The sequence below is a fragment of the Amphiura filiformis genome, unplaced genomic scaffold (assembly GCF_039555335.1).
Source record: "Amphiura filiformis unplaced genomic scaffold, Afil_fr2py scaffold_21, whole genome shotgun sequence".
Lineage (NCBI taxonomy): Eukaryota > Metazoa > Echinodermata > Ophiuroidea > Amphilepidida > Amphiuridae > Amphiura > Amphiura filiformis.
Window position 1 is genome coordinate 2,393,551 of NW_027305485.1, and position 23,029 is coordinate 2,416,579.

The 23,029-nt window shown below is 36.2% G+C and overlaps 1 protein-coding gene across 1 annotated transcript in view; it reads right to left on the minus strand.

The window, feature by feature from the left end:
* The window catches only part of LOC140143411 (atrial natriuretic peptide receptor 1-like), a 31,590-nt gene extending 8,872 nt beyond the window's left edge, over positions 1-22,718 (minus strand). The window contains exons 1-18 of the mRNA XM_072165267.1: positions 22,455-22,718; positions 21,192-21,347; positions 20,009-20,144; positions 17,741-17,835; positions 16,558-16,696; positions 15,546-15,630; positions 13,442-13,556; positions 13,117-13,179; positions 12,940-13,017; positions 11,441-11,545; positions 10,977-11,048; positions 9,983-10,151; positions 9,418-9,567; positions 8,736-8,904; positions 6,932-7,081; positions 2,162-2,285; positions 1,552-1,620; positions 711-885 (exon numbers count right to left, since the gene is read on the minus strand). Coding sequence (XP_072021368.1) covers positions 711-885; positions 1,552-1,620; positions 2,162-2,285; positions 6,932-7,081; positions 8,736-8,904; positions 9,418-9,567; positions 9,983-10,151; positions 10,977-11,048; positions 11,441-11,545; positions 12,940-13,017; positions 13,117-13,179; positions 13,442-13,556; positions 15,546-15,630; positions 16,558-16,696; positions 17,741-17,835; positions 20,009-20,144; positions 21,192-21,347; positions 22,455-22,718 — 2,314 coding nt within the window. The remainder of the gene's footprint in view (positions 1-710; positions 886-1,551; positions 1,621-2,161; positions 2,286-6,931; positions 7,082-8,735; positions 8,905-9,417; positions 9,568-9,982; positions 10,152-10,976; positions 11,049-11,440; positions 11,546-12,939; positions 13,018-13,116; positions 13,180-13,441; positions 13,557-15,545; positions 15,631-16,557; positions 16,697-17,740; positions 17,836-20,008; positions 20,145-21,191; positions 21,348-22,454) is intronic.
* Between the last annotated feature and the right edge of the window lie 311 nt (positions 22,719-23,029).

Genomic DNA, 23,029 nt, shown 5'->3' on the forward strand with positions numbered 1-23,029 from the left:
TGTTTAACCAATGTATATGTGGTATTTTTTATTTGGGGTCAAAGGTCATTAAGGGGTCGCTTCCGGTATAAAACGAAATACCTTTAAAATACATCTTCTCCCACAAATTACGCAGGACAGTTATGCCACTTACACACATGCATTGTTATTACCCAGTGTCTATGGGGGTACACAGATTTGGGGTCAAAGTTCATTAAGCGGTCACTTCCGGTCTGAGACGAAAAACTTTCAAAATGCCCCATCTGCCACAAATAACATGGCAAAGTAATGCCACGTGCACGCATACATTGACATTAGCCAATGTCTATGGGGTTTTCATATATTTTGGGATCAAAGGTCATTAAAGGGTCACAACACGGCTGTGTTCGTGGTCTTAGACCACAGCTAAGTCTAGTTGTACTTGTTTGTTTATTGTTTGTTTGTTATTTTTATGTCTTGACGAAAATTAGAAGAAAGGCCCTCTACCAATACTGATAACTATTATATAGCAAATGCAAAGAAGACAAAGAAGAAGATGCCAGAAGAGAAGATGATGACGATGATCATCATGATGATGACAACGGCTTCGATGATGATGATGATGATGATGATGATGATGATGATGATGATGATGATGATGATGATGATCATGCTGATCATGACGACGACGACGATGATATTGGATAAGAAGATAAGGAAGAGGATGAAAAAACGTCTGTTGGTAATCAAACCTGAGTGCACACCGGCCCGAAGCTGTAGTCGCTTGTCTGGTACATGTCTTATCGTAAATGTATCAACAGCTTTGAGTAACGCCAATGACATTTTCGCTATCTCCTTTGCATGTGCTAAACCATTGGGTACAGGTAAACCAGAGACAACCATATAGGCATCACCTATTGTTTCAACCTGAAAAATAATTAAATTTGTCAACAAAGAATGGGAGATCAAACCTCAAACAAACTAAGCAATTAAATTCTTGTCCTATACACAAAATATTAGAACAGAGTAGCCTCTGAAGGTTAGGGCGTCCAACTCTTGATCGCAAGTTTGGTTGTGGATAACAAATGGATAAGAGCACCGTCAGGACCAGAGTGTCATTGTACATGTCATTTTATCTCGCTTTCCCCCTCTACCCAGGTGTATAATATGGAGCTATTAGGAGTAGTCATACCAGCGCCATTATTGTTGACAGCACATGGTGGGAAGTGAGCGGAAACAATATTTTTCGCTTTGAACAAATGAAAAGACGTTATTTAAGCAAGAAAAATGGGTTTGTGCACTTTAGATATCACTATCAGTGAATCACAAAGCAGCTATTTATACAAATGAAAATGATATAAACACATCTTGAGCAATGGATGATAGTAAATTTTCAGTTGAAAATATATATATACAAATAGTTATCAAAAAGGTTAATTTGACTTCAAATCAAAATTGATGTAAAAGAGCTTGAAAATATTTTGGCATTAAGGTATCAATAATTGGCCCAGAATTCCCATTTCCTGCGAAAGAAACATATCTAACAATACGCAGCGCATAATGCCTAATATTATTGGAAACCGAATAACCTACCTTATAAACGTCAAAATTGCCAATTATACCGTCAAAACATGTGTATAGATCGTTTAACAAGGCAACAACCTAAAATAGACGTGACAAAAATATGATCATAATCAATCTGTTGGTTTTAAACATTGTCGGTATCATGGTCATAACTTAATTCCTCGGAAGCAAAGTTAATCGTGTTTATGTTAACACTGTGTGGGGGTGGGTAGAGGGTGTGTATGGGGGTGGTAGGGGTGTATAGGGGGAGTGTACGGGTCTATTGGGGGTGGGGGTGAGTGTGCGTAAGGATTAAGATTAAAGACACCCAGGAACTGGAAAGTGAACATTAGTATCGCTTTTGTCATTGTAGATTACGTGTTGGTTGATGGTTGTGATGGTGTGTGGGGTGGTTTGGGTGTGTATGGGGGTGTTAGTTTATGCGTGGGGTGTTTATACCTGTGTGGGGGTGTGCATGGATAGGGTGTGTGAGTGCATGTAGTGCCTGTGTAAATATTTCTGTTTCTTTACACGTGTGGGTGTCTGTTTGGCGTTAAAAGTGTATAAGCAGTGGGATGTGGTGTATGTTGGTGTATGTGGCTGTTGGGTATGTGTTAATTTTCATTTTGGAAAAGAGTACCTGCATCGGAGTACTAGCGGCTGATAGTGACGTAAAACCAACAATATCACTGAAGAATATCGTCACCATTTGAAATGTCTCTGGGTCAACGGCATTTCCACGCTTTAGTTGATCAGCAACAGATCTTTAAAAAAATAAATCCACAAAAGATGTTATTTTATTGCATGTATTTCTATTTTGTTCACACTAATGAAAACAAATTATGATGTGCATGTACACTGAAAGTTGAAAGAAAACACTGTATGATAGCTTTAGCAGGATCCATGCGAGAGATATAAACAACGCATAAAGACTGAAATAGAAGTTGTCAAGTTGTCGAGCTAAAGTGAGCCGAGTGCACCAAATCGGCATGACTTATATAACCTAGTATCTCTATACCACGCCATTAGCTACCCCAGATCTCCGAGTCGGTTATTCTTACTCAAATAGTATATTTCCGAGCATACCTGGCTTCAGCAGAATAACTTCAAGAATGACTAGAATGACAGACAATGGACTCATGTAGTCATATTTATTGGCGAGAAAACCTGGTGAACGACTTCAGCAGAATCTGTTCTATCTCACTAGAATGACTGTAAATGGACCAGTTCAATGTTTCAAAAATTGTCTGTTTGTCCACGTACGACAGACCGTGTACCCTGGTCCCGACTGTGACTTTTTTTTTTTCTAATTTTTTTTGGTTTTTTTGTTTTTAATTTTTTTTTTTTAATTTTTTTTTTTAATTTTAAATTTTAAATTTTTTTTTTGGCATCGATGGGACACCGTTTACATTACGTTTGGGTTTTGGAAAGAACCTTCTGTTAAATCATGCATGACTCAATTACAAAATATCTACATCCCTTTCTTCTTGTCTATTGATATTTTGAATAGTGTTTATCTTTCCCTAATAGATAGCGCCCTGATCGATTCTTCCTGCATATCAATATGCTTCATTTACATTACATTACAGAGATCGGACACTAATCCCTACCATAACAAACCATGTAAAGGTGAATAACAGGTTTATATTACAGGATTAGATTAGTAAACTATGATCTATTTGCAAGTATTATAATATATTCATTGAGCAGGAAAGATGTGATACTATTTTTTTGTATAGTAGTCTAGTTGCCGGCGTCAGGTATACATAGAATGTATTTTTTTCATGATGATGACATGTATGATGCAAACTCATAGGTGTTGTGCGTTTGGCAATTTGGGAGGGTGGGGGTTCAAAATGACCCCATAGGATTATAAAATCAAAATTTCAATTGCTCAAATACCTCTTTCCAATATATCAAATTATTTACATAAACAGAAATAAATAAATAAATAAATAAATAAATAAATAAATAAATAAATAAATAAATAAACGAAAAAAATTGAACAAATTGTAGCGTAGCATTAAAATCATAAATATAACCATTGCTGGCAGGAAGACTCGAACCAACGATATGACATTAGCAGTCTGATGCTCTACCATTGAGCTATGACAGCATCTAGTGAGGGTCGAGTTTTTAGCTTATACAGTGTTTGTCTGTGATAATGCCGCCTCGTGAAAGAAATAAATATAAAATCTCAATTTTTAATTTAAATTTATTTGATAATTTTCTAACCTATATTTTCTTTAGAGCAGGGACAAATATTTCCCCTTTTATCCAATTTGGCCGCTAAATAAGAATCTATATACTTCTTTTATTACTAATTTAATTCCGCGATTTGTTCCATTAAGCAATATCAAAGATTAATGTCAAGCATCTCATAACAGATATTTAGTTGGTTTAGTGGTCTTGCACAGTGCTTTTTAACCGGGAGGTACCGAGATCGATAACTTGTTAAACTTTGCTCCTTCCGTAAAAGGGTACATTATTTTGGCACTACATTATTTCTTTTTTTAAACATTGCTGGTATTAAATATCAAATGGTCATAATTGGCGGTCACTTCAAATCATCCCCAACTGAACGAGGTTCAGGAATGTCCTCTCATTGTCAATTGTTGGTTAGCCCACCACTTGAACAGGATTTAGCCAAAGCAAACAAAGACTTAAGCTTTTTACTAATGCTATACATAAGTATAAGCTTATTATCCTCTTCAAAAATAGGATTAAAGATTGGTGCTTGACTGGAATTACATGCTAGTGTCATTGGTTATTGTTAAAAGGCAATAAGGTGTGTAATTGCAATATTTCCTCTGAATAGGAAAGACTCTCTACATCGAACCATGGATGCTGAAGGTTCGCAATACTGTTATTAGCTGTTATTTAGGGGAAGGTATCTTCCAACCCCAATTTCAAATGGTATAAATTTAAAGAAAGAAAATGTAAAGAAAATGAACAGTATAACATGCAGAACCATCTCAAGAGTTAAACCAGTAAAGTGCTGTGTGTTTTGACTTATTTACCAGTCTTCAAAAAATCCGACCCAACTGTTTCATAAGCCTCTATGGACAAACAAACAATTTTTTTTTTGGCCTTAACGTGGTGAGTTGTTGTGTTAAAACAACACATTGTGATGTGCCCTGAGTAATTTAATTTGATTATTTATCTTTGTTTACAATTTAAGCTATGTCATGAGAGATATAAGACATTTGTGTTATGCCATGTTTTAGGGAAATCCCCTTTGGTTACATTAAACAAACTCAAGAGTCATTAAATAATCTTGGGACATCACCACTATGCCAGAATATTCGGTGCATTGCATAATGTTAATTGGGAAAACATCGTTGCTAAAATAAACTGAATGTGACACAATGGTCTATAAATAGATGTGAGTCTTTGTTGGTATAAAAACAAATGTTAACAGGTTTACTGGACAGATATTTGATTATTATGAAGCGTGTGAGTTGTGTGATTAATACCGGAAAGTGTGCTCAAAGGTTCAATAAGGAGATTTACGGAAATGGTGTTGTGTGTGCTGTTTTGTGAATACAGGAGATTTTAAGTACACGAAGGTGCTTAAACTCCCTAAAAGCTACTTCGGATCAATTACTATCAGGCAGACTTGTACCCGAGTCCAGCTTGTCCGAGTCCGAGCCGAGCCGAGTCCATTTGTATCCGAGTCCGAGCCAAGTCCGAGTCCTTTTGTGTCCGAGTCCGGACTCGAGTCCAAGTCCAGGGGTGCCGAGTCCGAGCCAAGTCCGAGTCCAACAAAAATAAGATTCGAGTCCGGAATCGAGTCCGGCTCGAGTCCGGACTCGGTCAAAGTCCACGCCCGTGTGTGTGTATGGGGGGGGGTCATTCAACTTATGATGTGACAGGTGTCTGCCTACTGGCATTGCTTTATAGTAGGAGCCTATTTGTATAAAAATGGGTCATTTGGGTATAACAAAATGAAAAGGGATAATTGGGTATAAAATTTTGAAAGAAGGGGTTATTTGGTATAACATTTTGAAAAAATGGGGCATTATTTCCCAAAAATGGAGCAAAATTTTATATTTTGTTTCTAATTTGAAAATTAACAATACAAATTTGCTGAAAAAAAAAGAAAATTGCAAAGTTTTTGATGCTAAAATTGTAGAAAAAGGTCATTGGCCATAAGTCACTCACTACACTACACCACACACCGCTCTCCCTATACACACCCACCCTACCAAACCCCTCCCACCCCACCCTACAGTTAACATTTAAAAGACTCAACCCAACTCAACCAACCAACTGTACACACACCCCTTCAAAGTCCCATACCCATGAACAGGTAACTCCTGATGGTAAAAACTACTACATGTATCAGACCACCTGTATCAGACAGCACTCACATCGCACAGTGAACTTGCACCCAGGGACTAGAGAAGTGTCACTAGGCTGCATTCAGCATACATGTAAATGAATTGCAATGTATTCAAATATATTATAGAAAAATAACATCATCATCATCATCATCGTTATCATTCTCTTTATCACCATCATCATCATAATAATAATAATACTAACAGAAATTCACCTTTAATTCTAAATATCTTTTCAAAATTGTCCCACACAATGTGCACCCTACAGCCATATTACAATTTACTGAGCTGAGATGTATGGTCCAGTGTGCATATTTCTCTCTTTCAAGATTGGATTGGAAAGTTCCATGAAAGAACTCTTAGATATTATGTAGTCCAAATTTTTAATAAAGTTTGCATTTAAATAATTATCAATATTTCATTAATGACAAAAATAATATGATTCTACTAAGTGACACTTGAGATCAATCTAAATAATTTGGTGGATATGTAGGATATATGACATCACAGATTTGACAGCCCCAATTAATTTGTAAAATGGCCAAATAAGTAAAGTCAACAAATTTGAGATCTACTTTGACATTTTTAGATAATAATTTTACATGGATTTAATTGGACTGGACTCGAACCGGACTCTGCTTCGAGTCCGAGTCCTTTTGTGTCCGAGTCCGAGCCGAGCCGAGTCTTTTGGTGTCCGAGTCAGAGCCAAGTCCGAGTCCAACAAAAAGTGGACTTGAGTCCGGACTCGAGTCCGAGTCCGGACTCGAACGATACATCACTGCTATCAGGCATTTTTTTATGTTGGCCATGATGTCAACTACCAATGGTAAAAATTTGCCCCCCCCCCAACTGGTACCAAACACCCCATCTGAGGAGCCAGGCTCATACACTATTATTGTCCAGTTATATTTTACTTTTCATTTAAGACTCAAATTTTGTTAACTTTATCAAACAGTGTGTATTGTTGTGCATTCTGAAGTGAATCTGGGTAAAGGGTATTTTGGCCTTGAGTCATTAACGACTCGTACTAACATATTCACAATTGATCAAAACAAGACAGTAATTACTTTGGCAAAACTTCGTATAGGAGAGTTTCCGCTCTTTTCTTCTCTTCCAAGAACGCTGCTGTTCTATCTTCTACTAGTGTTTCTAGATTGTTTGCATACTGCTCCATTCTGGTTAGTAAGTTGTCTAGAATGTTTTCACTGTTGGATTCCCTGGAATAATTAAAATAATAAATTAATTCACATTTCTTCGTAAATTGCGAAGTATGCAAGCGATTAACTGCAGTATTTCCAATGGGTAATATGGTTGTAGTCACTCAGTGGCATGTGGAAGTTTGCTAACGGATATTAAGTGGTGGGATCGAGTGAACACGTACTCACTTCATGATCAAAAAATCCCGATAATTGAGAGCCGTGAAAAAATGTTGTGTCTTTCTTCCACTAAAACCACGCTATTATATGCAGCTCCATTTTTTTTCAATTTGTATCTTAATATGACTTAAACAAGAGGGCACTTTATTTATCATGAATTTAGTGGTCAATAATTATTTGATTGAATTTAATAAAAAAAAGGTAAGGGAACTTTTTCATCGTTAAAAGTTCCCTGATATGCAGTAACGAAACTGAACAAGTATGAACTAAACTTGGACTTAATTAACTGATAACACAGGAAAAAGGGGAAAATCTGTACCATTTCAAAAACAAACCAAGATAACAGACTGGTCATGTTAAAATCACATTAATCATTTCTGAGAGTAGTATTCACAGGTATATATTATTAAAGGGGAATATTGGAATGTCATATTTCTCTGGGTAAGACCAGACAGCAAGCCAAGCAACAGCTAGACAGTAACATGAGAAGGTTCATTTCACCTTGAAGGCATGGATAGTCTTGCAAATATGGGATAACTTTCCCCTAGGCCAGCCAATATGCCTGAATTAGTAGGACTACAACTGGTATCTACTGGTCAGTTTATACTCTTATTTCCACATCTATTATATTTATGTGGGTCTTTAAAGGAGCATATAAAAATAACAGATGTGGAAATAGGAGCATAAACTGACCAGTAGATACCAGTTGTAGTCCTACTGTATATGGCATATTGGATGGCCTAGGGGAAAGTTGGCCCATATTTGCAAGACTATCCTTGCCTTCATGTTACCCTCTGGTCATGGGCTGGCCTGGTGTCAGATCTTACCGAGGGAAAGATGACATTCCAATATGCGCCTTTAAGATTGGTATGTGAGTCTGTTTATTCGCCCTTACACTCGGAACTGTCACGCGGCATGGCCCTCAAACTTAGAATTGGTCTAAAGCAGAGCAAGTTTGCATTTGTTAGGTCATCCAAGGTCAAAGGTCAGGTCAAATTTAAAGTAGCTCTGATCGGGGTGTATCTCGGGGAAAACAATCACCGGCACTTGGGAGCATGGAGGTCATATGAGGTGAAAGGTCAGGTCAAATTCAAAGTTGCTCGCATTGGGGTGTAACTTAGGGAAAATGATCCCTGACACTTGAGGAGTTTAAAACCGCACAGGTCATCCGAGAGCAAAGGTCAGGTCAAATTTGAAGTTGCTTCGATCGGGCTGTAACTGCAGGGAAAACGATCCCTGACACTTGGTGAGTATTAACCGTCGAGATCATCCGAAGATGTTAACCACTCCGGTTTACCAACCGCTCCCGTGCGGCGAAACCGCTCCCGTGCCGCGCGGCGAAGCGCGGGACCCCCGCTAGTATTATATAACATAGTAGAACATAACGAAATATTTTTCCTTCCAATATAAGTAAAAAGGCAGTATTTATTATGTTGTTTATCTACAGATACTGCATTTTTACTTGGCGGAGGGAAGATTTGAAAACAAATGGTACTTGTTAAGTTTACGCAAAGCTGCCAGTAGAGCCTTTGCAGTAGGGCGGTCGTCTGGTCTCTCAGCCCAGCAATATTGCACCAATTGCATCAGTTCTTGAGTTCCGTCGTTTAGGTTCACAAAAGGTCGAAACGGTGGGTCACTGACTTGTTGCAATTTATTTAAAATCTCTGTGAAAATAAGTGTTTGTTTAATATTATTTTTAATATACATCGCAATCACATGTTTGTTTACATTTATAGGCTTTTATTAGAAAAAAAGCTTTGTTGGGGGATGATTCTGGCAATTGGAACACACACGCTATGATAAAATAAATCTTTACAACCCATTTGCAATGATTTGCAATCGCCATTGTAACTTCCGATTTTTGAGAGCCCTTTTGGGACACTTTGACCTCTGACATATCGGGAAAATTGCTGTAAGTATTTAATAATATGTTGATTTATTATTGCCATTATGTTATCATTAAAAATGTTTAAATAATTAATTTATGTGATAATAATGTTTTTTGTGTTTGTTTTCATTCTTGCAAAACATTTTTGGTTGCATTTTGTACGCACAAAAACAAATATTTCTGAGGGCAAAGTGTCCCAAAACTGCAAATACTGTCTCACAATGCATTGCAAACTTCCAATGCCGATTTGGCTTATTGCCTTGGATTGTTCAAATTGTTATATAAATACCTTCCGATCCAAGATTCATTCGTTCAGTTTCAAATGGTGGATTTCTTGTTGTTATTTCAAGCAAAACCATCCCGGCGCTATAAATATCACCTTCCTTCGTCGGGGGTCGATTTGCGTCTCGTAGTATTTCAGGTGCTTTCCACAATAACTCTGAAATAATGCAATCAAATTAATTTATCTCTCAATTTTGAAATAGCTATCTTATTTGTTAAAATGATCGCACAGAAACTTCAGAAAGTCAGACTTACACTAATTTACCAATTTTACAAACGAAACATCAGCAGCATGCAGCATTATATATTCGTGCCGGCCGAACTCGTAGAGGTTTTTTGAGCAAACAGATATCATAATTTTACTGAGCTGAGGGCAGAGTAATGATACTATAATCAATCCACAGGATACTATGAGGGACTTTGCGGGCACTTTTGATGTGTTGCGAGTCCGCAAAGTCCCTCATAGTATCCTGTGGATTGATTATAGTATCATTACTCTGCCCTCAGTAAAATTACGATATCTGTCATAACAACATGCTCAATTTGATAACACTTGAATTGTTTGACTTTACTCTCTGTATTTTGTATTGTTTCTCCTCCTTCATCATGTTTAGCCCACTTGATGAATTCGTAAAGTCCAAAATCTGTGAGTTTTAACACGAATCTGCTATCGATAGTACAGTTGGATGAGCTCAGACGCCCATGGATACCCAAGACGCTACCATGGAGGTAGTGAAGACCCTGGAACAAATTTGAGATAAACACTAAGGTATGAGAGCATAAAGCATAAAGTGAGGATGCCCCCTATGGCCCCACTCAAACCTGGTTTAGATATTTACAACAAAAATGTTAGATAGTTGCAAACAAATTATACGGTACTTAATCAAGTGCAATCAATTGCCCACACTCTTGAGGCCAAACTGGGAACTGCTGCGGCCAGAGTGGGACCACATGGTGTTGGGACGCAGGTATCAATTCAATTCTACTTGAGTAAATACTGTATAATTTGTTTGGTAAATATCTACCATTTCTAAATATCTACCAAATTATAGTAGGAATTCCAATTGAATGAACGCAGCTTTCAACAGCTGTACTCGATCCAACCGCAATCGTATATCGCGTATTTAAAACTACAACGCGAACCAATCACGAGTGCGTTGGCAGGGGTTGGGTTCACTTCCACGTTACTCACGCACAGTCGCACACGCTGGCGTACATCGCGCAGTATACGTAACAATTTATTCAATTGGAATTCCTACTACGCGGTATAGTGATTACTTGATTGCTTGATCATGGAGCGACGTATGACGTAAGCTTTCATAGGCTCCAGTGCTTCTCAACTTGATGTATATGCATGTGATCTGAAGCACTTAACATTCACATTCACACTATTAAATGTTAAACATATTGTGTATGGTGCTGTTAACATGAAAATATATCCCATTTTAGCACTTTTGTATTGTAATGGCCGCCCACATTATCTTTAGTCCTAGAAATGTTGCATTGCCGATTTGTTGGTATTACTTTAGTTCTATTCAAGCAATAAGCATGAGAAAAAAATATTACCTTCGCCATATCAATCATCAGTGAGTGCTTAAATGATGTGTCCAGCTTGAAGGAGTCATTTTGAAGAACATCCTTTTGCGAGATCATATTTTGTAAAAAAACCAAAAGATTGTTAGAAAAATAAGAAGATAAAAGACGTGCAACATCGGTGCTTTTTTGCAACAAAATGGGCGCGAAGAGATGATAAAACATTACATTGAATATAACTGGACAAAATGCGCGCTAAACGCGTGAAATTTTTATAATGCAACGGTCAGCTATGATCTTTCATTTGGTCCGAAACATATTGTATTTGCATAACACGGGAGGGATGATTACATGGACCACCCCTCGTCGAATACTGGGAAGATTGATCCCCATCCCCATATTTACACCCATGTGCAGTATATTGAAGATAACCAGTATGCTCTGCATTTAATAGTGGATTACTTAAACATGTGGTGTGATTGCTTCTGAACACTCACCTGTAAGCTTCCTTTTGGACAATATTCTGTCAATGTACAAACGTTTGGCGGATCTACGCATGCGCCAATAAACCGAGTAATGTTTGCATGTTCTACTGTACGCATCTGTATGAAAAAGAAAAGTTTTAAAATGGGAATCACCGTATACACTAGTCCTACTTTATTGTGGTTCTAATTGTTGAAACCTTGTCCACCTGAGCCAAATGTTATAACACAAACTATGAAGGAAGAGGGAGTGGTTTGTTATATATGGGTCTCCTTTATCCAGTGATACCAAAATAATTACAAACATACTCCCGTTAGGTCGCTATGACGTCATAAAGTGAGCGCGTCCTTGTAAAATTAGGACATTCTAACATACACAATTCAAAATGACTTGTTGAAAGCTCGAGCAAACTGACATAAAAAATTGAGAGACCCAGTGAACACAAAACGTTTTAAAAACGTTTTAAACAGGTTATGTTTTGGGTTTTAGGTTTTGGTAAAAAACATTTTAACAACATTAATGATGTCCAAAACGTTTTGTGTTTGCTGAGGTGTGAACAAATGAGGACTTGATGGAACATATTAAAGTATGCTATACGTAAAATTCATTTTAGGCTAAAAATCCCATGAACATCCCTTGAGTTACCGCTGAAATTTACAAAACGTCTATTTTAATCTAACATGAGCAAAATCACGGATTTGACTGTAGAAACTTATGGTGGGCTTCACCTCCCTCCATAATATCAGCGAGTAAGGTGGTAGGGTGACATTTTTAATCACTACAATGTGCACACATGATGGATCTACGATTACTTCAAGTTATATGGGTGCGTTTTAGTGTGCCGGAAGAAAAACCTTGAGGTTTTTCTCCTTCGTAAGGCAAGGGTTTAATCTTTGATAGAATTTAAAAGGGACTCTTTTCTACTTTCTATCTAAATTTTTTTGATCGACCATGGACCAATTAAAAACAAGAAAATCAAAGAATGAACCAATGGGAGATTACATGAATCTTTGTGATTTGATCACGCAAGCCAATAAGACGCCTGTTTTTCTTCTTCCGTTAAAAATAAAAGAAAGAGTTATATGGCCAGAATAATTGTTCGTGTTCTCTTGCAGTGCTTTTCAGCAATGAAATTGCAACATTTAGAAAGCTAACATTTTATTATTATCATGATTATCTAATTATTCTTAATAATTTTATTTGATTCGAGATGTTGATATTTGTTGTGACGATAATTTGCATAATTGATTATAGTGCCACAAGCCATGGTACACGTGCATCGAGTGCACGCCGTATTATCCTTGCATCAATTGCACGCCGTGGAGAAATGTATTAATGATGTTAAGAGTCATCGGTACCTAACCGGGCACCGATAGTTCTATAGGACCAAATTCGATATGGTGCCTTAGGAATATCTTATTTGTTTTCGCACAAAGAGACGCATATTATACCACAAAGCTCGTGGTGTTTACAAATCAAGTTATTCATTCATTAGTTTTAGTATGATACTTACACTTCTCATTTCCCTAAGGACAGGATTCGACAATTCGACTCTTGATATTGCTAAGTTTTTCACAACAACAGTTCGTCCCTGTGATTTAAAAAGAAATCACAGATAAGTTTCTTGAAGGAGACAATAATGGACAACAGCAAATGTAATAAGTTTCCAAGGATGTAAGGCCCTACTTACCTCTATATTGGCGAGTTTTGCAAAGATCTGGTGATGTTTTACTTCCATACTTGTGGATAATCCCTACAAAAAATCAAACAAAACATTGAGTACAATTTTTTTGCGCAAAACAAAAGAAAAAACATCAGTGTAACGTCTATCCTTGCTCCTTGAATGATCAATTTTGGATGTAACGAAAAGAGAAATGAAAGGGGAGAAAAAGAGAGAGAAAAGCTGAAATTGCGCGTAATTGAATAGGCCCGCACAGTCCTGTCGATCGCAAGTAACCTGTGATTATTTAAGACAGCGCTTGAAATAAGGCGCGCCCTCAAAGTTTCATAGTTACCAGAGACAAAGACCTCCTAGATGAAGCATTTGATTTGGTAGTATCTAGGAATACTAAATCATCATAACGTATTTTCCAAGAGATATTGGCAGCTTCAGCATCATGGCGTATTTTCCTGTAAAATAAATATTACGCATTTACTCTGTAGCCTAGGTAAACCACAAGTATATTAAAGTGCTACAGAAGTGTATTTCGTGATCCTAGCATCCTCTTTTTATGACAGTTTTTCAGTAGATGTCCACGAAAAAGGCTTATTCCCAAAATGTCAGTTGCGAGTTTTGCATGATTATGTGTACTCTGCTCCATTAGCCACTGTGTTGTAATCTATTCAAATTTGGCGCTATTTTTGCAAAACGAATTAATCTGCAAATTTTTTTGTACATAAACATTATGAAGCCAGATGGCATTCTAATCTCACCTTGTTTTAAGTTAAGTGAAGGGATGAGGTTATGGATCACGAAATGCCCCTTTAAAAGGTGTGTTTAAATCTTTAGGATTTTAGAAAAATGTTTACATCCACGCACCCTATATCTCTAAAACATCCTGCACTTGACCCCAATCACATACACCTCCACATAGGCAACATCAAAATATATACTTTAATGTGCTTGACGTAATAATAGCAAAGAAGATTTTTACAGCATCCCAGAATACACCACAGCGTCAACAACAGGTAAATTATTATTTTTTCCCTGCAGCGAATCACGTGGAATTGTAATAAGACCAGCTTTAGCTAAATTTAGGCCTATACTACGTTGGTGAGCGACGGGCGATTGGTATTTCATCAAGGTAGCTCGCTTTTCCGAATGCAAGAAAAGAAGTCGTATCACATTGGCTAAAAACCGATCGGAGATGATGACGCTGTGTGCTGTACATGTCATTTTATGTGAAATTTGTGCAAATAATCAATTTTGAACTCTAATGGATTTGTTCATCTATCATCTACCCCTTTGTTATGGTATACTTCCGAAATTCACGTGCTGAAGGTCGCGGTTTACATACATCAGTGAGCATCAAAAGAGAAGCTAGGTTGATCTCCGTATCAAAATATGACTGGTTCCCATTTTTTATTTTAAATTTTATAACACTATTTTGTCTTACTTTCACAAGCTATTAATTTTTGAACACTTGCAATGAGTAGATGAGGCCCCCTGCTACCCGTAAATACCATCCAAACCAAAGGAGCCCCAGTGATATTGTTGCTGTTAAGCACTCCTTCATGTACATATGGAAACTTGTGTGCATGCATCAGGAACCATTTGTAGGGTCTTTTGCAAAAGCATATTGCATTGTGGTGATGTTGCGATAATCTTCTTGTGATAATAGCCTGATTGCCTTATATTTGGTTTGGCGGGAAACTAATAGTGCTCCGATTTCAAGGAAAATTATCTCAAATTGATCGTCATGTAAAATGAACTCAAATAAGGAATAGCGTAAGAAAATCTTTAAAAAACATGTTTGAACTCAAACCTTGCCTCAATATGGTATGTTGGAATATTTGTGTTCAAAATTAAGGTTGCAGTCAATTTTCTTTTGAAATTATGGCTACTTTAATATTCGACATTTTGGGGGTAAATATTGGGGGAAAAGTCTCAAAAACAAAAACAAACCTGTTATGCTAGTTCGATTTATACTTGTACATGTATCATTTCCTTTCTGAAAATCTATACTTCTATATACCGTAAAAACTCGATAGTTAGCATATGTGCTTACTATCGAGCGCTTTTGTGGATGGGGCTCTTCGAGTTTTTACGGTATTTGTAATCATTACATTTAGAGATACAATAAAATACAATATCTAAGTTACTAAGTTACTGAAGGCATACGGACTATAGGTTATTTTATGATGTTTAAACATGGTGATAATAATAAACTGTAATATTGCATGTTTCATTGGAAATTTAACCAAATAAATTCGATTAAGTGACATGATAATGCATTAGAGTAAATAAAGATTGAGGCATTTATGACAGTTATTGATAAATGACATATTAATTATTATTGGTATTGATAAATAAAGATAAATACAAATTGAAACATTTATGACATTTATTGATAAATGACATATAAAGCAAGCATAAAAACACACTTTCACATTGATTACCTGTAAATCAAAGGTGTAACGAGGATAACAACTGCCAAAATACAAGCCACAATTATCCCTATAATGACCAGTGTTGACAATTCGTCTAAAATCAAATCAAATAAAAAATAAACAAAATTATCAATTTTTGAGTTCGAAGTAAAACATTGATTCAGGGACGCACAACCGAGGTCTGGTTCCGGGTCTGGTCTGTAATATTGAAATGTTCACTAATAATAGTAATTGACTATTTGCTTCACATTTTTTTATGATCACATCGGTTCCTTTAACAAAACTCTACATTATAAATAGTTCAATACCATTAAACGAAGCTGCATGCTGTTTGGGTGGTTAAACACGCATCTACTATTTTGACTCCCAGAATAAAATCAAATTACGAGTCTCAGTCTGCTCCGTTCTTAGGAAAGAACGTGTTATTCATCGATTTCACAGTCTGTCATTATTTAAACTTAAATTTCAGCATTCGACACAAATGTGTCATAATACCGAAAATTTCGAAGTTTTGCGTACATTTCTGCTAGGCAGTGTACATTACTGCTATTGCAGTGTAATGCAGTGTCTATTCGCTGTCGAAGCGACGTAATAATCGGATTAACTACCATAGCAATAGGGTAAAACAATTTTTGAATGTATCGCGCTGCACTAGAAATAGGGTGTACTCATCACATAATCTTACAGGTGCGAGTGATCAGCTTGATATGGCTCAATGCAGATGTACCGCTTGAACGTACCAGTGCAGCACGGTATATTCAAAAATTATTTTACCCTATTGCTATGGTAGTTAATCCGATTATTACATCACTAGGACGGCGAATAATGCACACAAAACCGCCTAGCCAATGTATTGTAATTTGCACCGACGGTAATCAATTTCCATACGGGTCCGGTGTAGAATGTAGTTTTACATGCACCGGCAAATTCACCCAAAACAGGCGATAATGGCCTAATGGTACCAATATTCGCTTCTTCATAAATGCAATTTTTCAGGAAAAAGCAACTGTGAGTATAATACCTTTTATTTTGCATTCGGGGTTGTCATTATCAAATCCACAAAACGGCTCATCTAAAGGTGGTTCTGTGCGTCCATCAGGCCATACTACATCCTGAATGATTTCATACGTATTGGAAGCGCCATAAAAATTGGCAACCACCTGAAAACAAGTTTTAATCATGTTAATGTGAGTATATGAAATAGAGAGTTAAGGCTAGAGCCTCATAAAACGACATATATCGCAAGAATCACAATACATTAAGCAATTTTTGAAAGTGCATTGCCTTGCATTCCGTACACATTTTTTTTTTAGTTGAACGAATATGACTACACAGTTTTAAAAGAATCAAATATATAATAATTGGTTTGCTGTGATATATTCTTGTTGCTTGTCCCTAGCTTATCTACTCGAAACATTTGTATTAACTTTTGTCTACTTATCCCTGTGGTTTTATAAAAAAAATTATGCAATAGCAATTTTTTTTTGACAAAAATAAAAGAGATCATGGCAACAATGTTATATGCAGTGGAACCAATAACATGTTGGCTAATTTAAATTGGTTTCTTTACGAGCTCGTTATCAAAAGCTATGCTCAATTAATCGTCCAGAAAACGAGTTGGGCTACTTTTGAACTTTTCAGTACATATCAAGCTTGTTTTGCGAATTTCAAAGATTTCAGAACAAAAGCAAAGGTCTTTCATGTATTTCTTTCAGTTAATTGACATTAGCAAATAAATAATATGATATTTATTTCAAATGTATAAATTAAAATTGTTTGAAATTACCCATCTTAAGAGCACCGACTTGATGGTTCATGATTCTACTCAATTCAACCACTTTTGCTACACAAAGACACGAAACTGACCCAAGCTGTCTTAGGACCTTTTTTTACATAATTGGCCATATATTCGCTTCTTGTAGACCACTGATTTTATTGAAACAAAGCTTATGTAGTAGCTTAAGAAATTATGTTGATGACCAAATAAAATTCGATACAATAGATTCGATAGTCACATGTTTGTCTGATACTATTTACCAAATTGTATACATTTTTGTTACAACCTGTATTTTTACCTTTACCATGTTTTCCTGTGTTAGTGCGCACAATGCATTAGTTATGATCATTCTTTGTCTTTCTCTTGTTCCTAAATCAAGTTGATATACCTGGCTCTTATCTTTCTGATTATAATTCAAGTAACTTACCATAAGTATACCTTTCTCAACATCTACCATATTCCACATCGAATAGTCCCCATCCCTATCACCGTTGGCGTCAATGGTTAGGGTGCCAGAAATTCCTTGAGTGTGGTGATGATAACACATAGTTGGAATCAGGACTATACCTTTTAGATTAGGCGCTAACACCGGGTGCAGAATATTTTGTTAGTGTTAGTGTTTGGTGTTGGCGCCTAATCTAAAAGATCTACTCACGATTCAAATTAAAAAAAAAATATTACCTTGTTTTGCCAAATAAAACATAACTAAATATTAATCCTTTAGTTAGTTCTAAATGGCAATATAAGTCAAATTTTAATATTTTTGCAATTTGAGGGAAATGGGCCCAAAATTTTATATAATTTTTACAATAAATTGTAGTCACAAGATTCTAAGACTTTGCACAAGCGTAAGCATTCAAGATTAAATTTGAAAATGCGTTGCTCAAATTTTGAAATATCACAAGTTGTTCATCTAGTCAAGGTCATGTATCGTCAGGATTGCTTGTTAATGAGGTATAGGTCAAAGGGTACAATAACAATGTCATAAGTCACATTTGACAAATGCTCCAAATTTTATAAAAATAGCTTCAAATTATTCGTCTTTACAAATGATTATAATAAATACCAAAAATGTCCAATTTGCTATATGAGAAGTCATCTTATTCTAGAATAATGCGCCCATTACGGCTCATAGTATATGTAACCTTGACAGTTCGTAGGTCACAACTTTAATAGACTCCGTATATATAGCAAACTATACATTTTTTGCTTTCTTTTGCCAAGACGCATAATTTTACATTATTCTATTTACAGTTGGAGCATTATTTAACATTTCACCCCTGTACAATTTTGATTTTAACCTTTGACCTATTTTTACACGTATCTCATTAATTAGGCATTCTAGAGATATATGACCATTGACTTTTTTACTACTTGGGACTTGTGATATTTCATAACTTACATAAAGCATTTCGTAAGCCTGCTGCGCTAATGGCCTAAGTCATTTGTTTAATTTTGAGAACAAAGTACAAATGGTTCAAGCATATGATAGTTATTCACTAATCTTTGCACAAGAACAAATGATACTGATACACATAGGCGTAGATCCCGCGGCATGGGGATAAATCCCCCCCCCCAATATTTTGTCAGGGGGATGGTCCATACAATCATCCCCCCCATGTTGACGCCTGTATTTGGGTTTCTGACCAAATTAACTTCATATTTGGACATTTTAGCCCCAATAGTGCAAATTTTTGCGCGCTTCGGGCGATTTATTCCACGTGTGCACCATATTTCAACAGTTTAGCTTCAAAATGGCAACATTTTTCGCATTTGTACCATAAACTTATTCTTTCGCCAAAAGGTGCTGCATTCACTATACTTCCAGAAATATTTTCCAACCTCATCCCCTATGTAAAAAAGAAATCTACGACACTGATGATACAAATGAAAGGGGATAACCCGAAATAATTAGGGTGATTACGTTACTTATGTATGCGCGAACCACATTTTGTTCTTTGTTTTCAAAATGACAAAAAATGACTTAAATTAGCGTAACAGGCTGACGATTTTAAATTATAATCCCTTTGTGTGACCTCGATAACTCAATTTGCTCATCAAGGGTGCTTTTTTGGCACTCTGCGAATAATATCCCCGGTTGTTCAAAAATACATAACTTCACGCATGTACGGTCATTTCCCTCGCCCATCTGCACGTTGTGCTGTTGTGCCCCAGTTAAAGCAATTTCTATATAGGGGCCTATTGTCTCTCACTGATTTTGATTGAGTTTAATGTTTATAGGCTTTTTATGAAAGAGGCTTTAAAAGCCTCTTTCATAAGTCTAATACAATTATGAAAGAGGCTTAAAAGCTTGGAAGTTTAAACTAACTTTCAGCACCAAAAGTCACTAACCTTGAATTTTCGATGTGTGACACCAAATAATCTAAAATTCAAGGTTAGTGAATTTTAGTGCTGAAAGTCACTTTAAACTTTGTTTATCACCAGCACTTATGAACCTACATTTTTTCATAACTGTATTAGAAGCCTATAAATTACCGTATGCGAAGTTTTTAGAGATATAATGAATATAGAACATCACTTTTCAGTGGTTTGCCAAAATATATGAAATAAGCAAAAATTGGCATTGACTTTACATTCAAAAGTTTCAAGTCCGGTAACATCCTCTAAACTTTATTCCTGATAAAATTTTCAGAATCACCCTAGTCTTCATGCATGTCAAACTTTTTTTACCTACCTTCAAAAGATCTACCCCACATTTTCTTGGTGAGAGCCAATCCATCTGAGACATTACCGTTTTCTGCTAATGTTTCATTTATTGCCAGTGAGTACAAGATAATGGAATCATGTGTTGCTGCTTGCAGATAGGCAAACTGAAAATAGCGCATCATCATCTTTAGTGATACAAAGCTAAATTAAATCTCAATCTCACTGACTACATCGCTACCTATATTCCACCTAGGAAAGGCCTTCGCTCTGAGCTGGATATTACTCGCCTTGTCATCCCCAGGAGTAATAGAAAAATCCGGGAGAAAAATTGGTGATGGTTCATTTAGTGTGTCTGGTCCAACCCTCTGAAACCAGTTATCGGCTACCCTACGCACTGCTTTCACAGTTGAATCTTTCAAAAATGGTCTTAAAACATATATTTTCTAATGTATTTTGCTGTTGTTGTTTTTGTATGTTTGTAAAGCGCAATGTTCATATGTTTGGTATTGCGCTATATTAAGCGCCGTTGTTATGTTATGTTATGTTATGTTATGTTATGTTATGTTATGTTATGTTATGTTATGTTATGTTATGTAATGTTACTCAAATTTCTTAACCTGTTTCTAACATCTTTAAGACGAGTTGTTAGTAAAGATGACACTCACACCGAAATGTATGGGTTCTATAGGCTACTAAGATACCAAGGCCACTAAGATACTACAAGATAATAAGGATGGGAAATTTTGTTTTTGTATGTTTTCGGCCTTAACTCAAGAATCCTACGGAAATAAAAATACAATTATTCTTTCAATAAAATCAGTAAGTATATTAAAGTACTCTAATATAAGTTCACAAGTGCTGGTGATAAACAATTTCTAAAAGTTTAAACTGACTTTGGCACAACAAATTCAACTAACATTGAATTTCGATGTGTGATACACATCACAACACCTTCGGACTTCTTTTGATGAAGATGTGTATCACACATCGAAATCCAAGGTTAGTTGAATTTGTTAAGCGAAAGTCAGTTTAAACTTTTAGAAATTGTTTATCACCAGCACTTATGAACTTATTTGTAGTACGAAAAGTCAATTTACATTTTTACTAATAAATTAATTTAGCAAGCAGGAAAGCAAGTAAGCTTAAAAGTAAGTAAGTTAGCAAGCAACCAATTAAGTAAGTAAAGAATTAAAATTAAGTAGTACTCTTACACTTTCCCCAGGTGGACGGGTAAAGTTGAAGTCTTGTTGCTGACGAAGATCATGCGCCTCTATAAATTCCCTGAATTTGTCGTTATCCAGTTGATACAGCATGAAGGTTAACAACGCTTGATAGGCAAATTTGGCATCTTCGTCTCGAGCATCGTTCTTAAAATTAAATGAATACAAATCAACGACTGTCATATTAGCAGTAGCGTAGCCGGGGGCAAGGGGGGTGGGGGAGCTGCCCTGACATAGCCTATGTTTGACAATTTTCGGCAAAGTTTCCCCCCTGGAAACTTGTCTTGCCCCCTAAAAAAGTCATTGCTACGCCATTGCATTATTAAATATTCAAAAAAAAAATCTTGCTTTTAAATCATTGATTTAAATCACTTTTAAATGGGTTTTATAGCATGCAATGAGTATGGAAACTCAAAGTTAATATATAATATTAACAAACCACCAACTGAACATTTTAGAAATCTTCTAAGTCTCATTCTTGAACACAACACTTTCTGCTTTGATGACAACTTTTACAGGCAAAAAATTGGCCTGGCGATGGGTTCCCCTGTCAGTCCAACTTTAGCCAATCTAGCACTACACCCATTAGAACTTCAGTTTCTTAATACAACTAATAACATTCTCAACTACTGGAGATACTTAGATGACTGTCTCATCATATACCAAGGAACAGAAGAAGAACTAAAGACAGACATTAACTATCTTAACTCTATGCATCCAACTATTAAATTTACTTAGCCACTATCTCTAACACACATGTCGACTACCTAGATATAACTATCTTCAAAGGAAACATATTCAAAGAAAGTGGCACACTTGACATTAAAATGTATACCAAAAATTGTGAAACTTTCATGTATCTTATGCCCACCTCTACACACCCACCCTCAACTTTCTCGGGATTTATCAAAGGAGAATTTCCAAGAATTATTAGAAACTCCAGCATATAGATGATGCAATTGACCGCTCAAATCTATTCACCGAAAAACTCATAATCCGAGGTTACAAAAGAGAACTCATCAACAAAATCAGAGATACAGTTTCACACTCAGGAAGACCTAACTACCTTAAAACAAAAGAAACTAAAGATACTAAATTTCCACTAGTCTTTAGCACGAAATTCACAGGACATCTCGAATCATACACTCTCAAACAAACTCTCTTGAAATATTGGAATCATATAGAAAATTATAGGAAACTTTGCACAATTTTTCCTAAATCACATATCATTGCTTTAACCGGGCATTGAAATACCTGTTGCCAATTGTCGTCTCCAAAGATACGTTTATTGTCGAAAGGCTGGACGCTGAGAAATTGATACTCCCCATTAATAAGTTGCATGTCCAAGGCTGCCAGCATTAGTTGACGTACCACGGTTCCATGTACAGACAGAATGATTACTGTAAAAAGTTCATGTGATATTACCAGCTGTGGAGCACATTGGGATTTGTTTATCAGTCGTTTCTTCTTTTTGTTAACTCTTACACACTTGACTTCGTGGGGTAAATGGTTTGTCATTGTCTACTTAGTGTTCCCAAATTTAGGGTTAAGGACCATAAAAGGGTTCTATTCGGTCTGATCTCAAATGTACCTTCAAAATGCCTCTTCTGCAACAACAAACATCGTCCAGTATAGCTATAGCATTACGGAGAAGTGCGTGATCGTGGAAACCAATTACACGCTCCGTTACGGAATTATTTATTTATGCTGTCAATTATGAGGTATTAATTTTGATATTTTGTCTAGTTTGTCTTTTATACATATTGACATATCATTATGATGGATATAATAACAAACCCTGGGTTGTTATTGGTGAGTACAATTTAGTT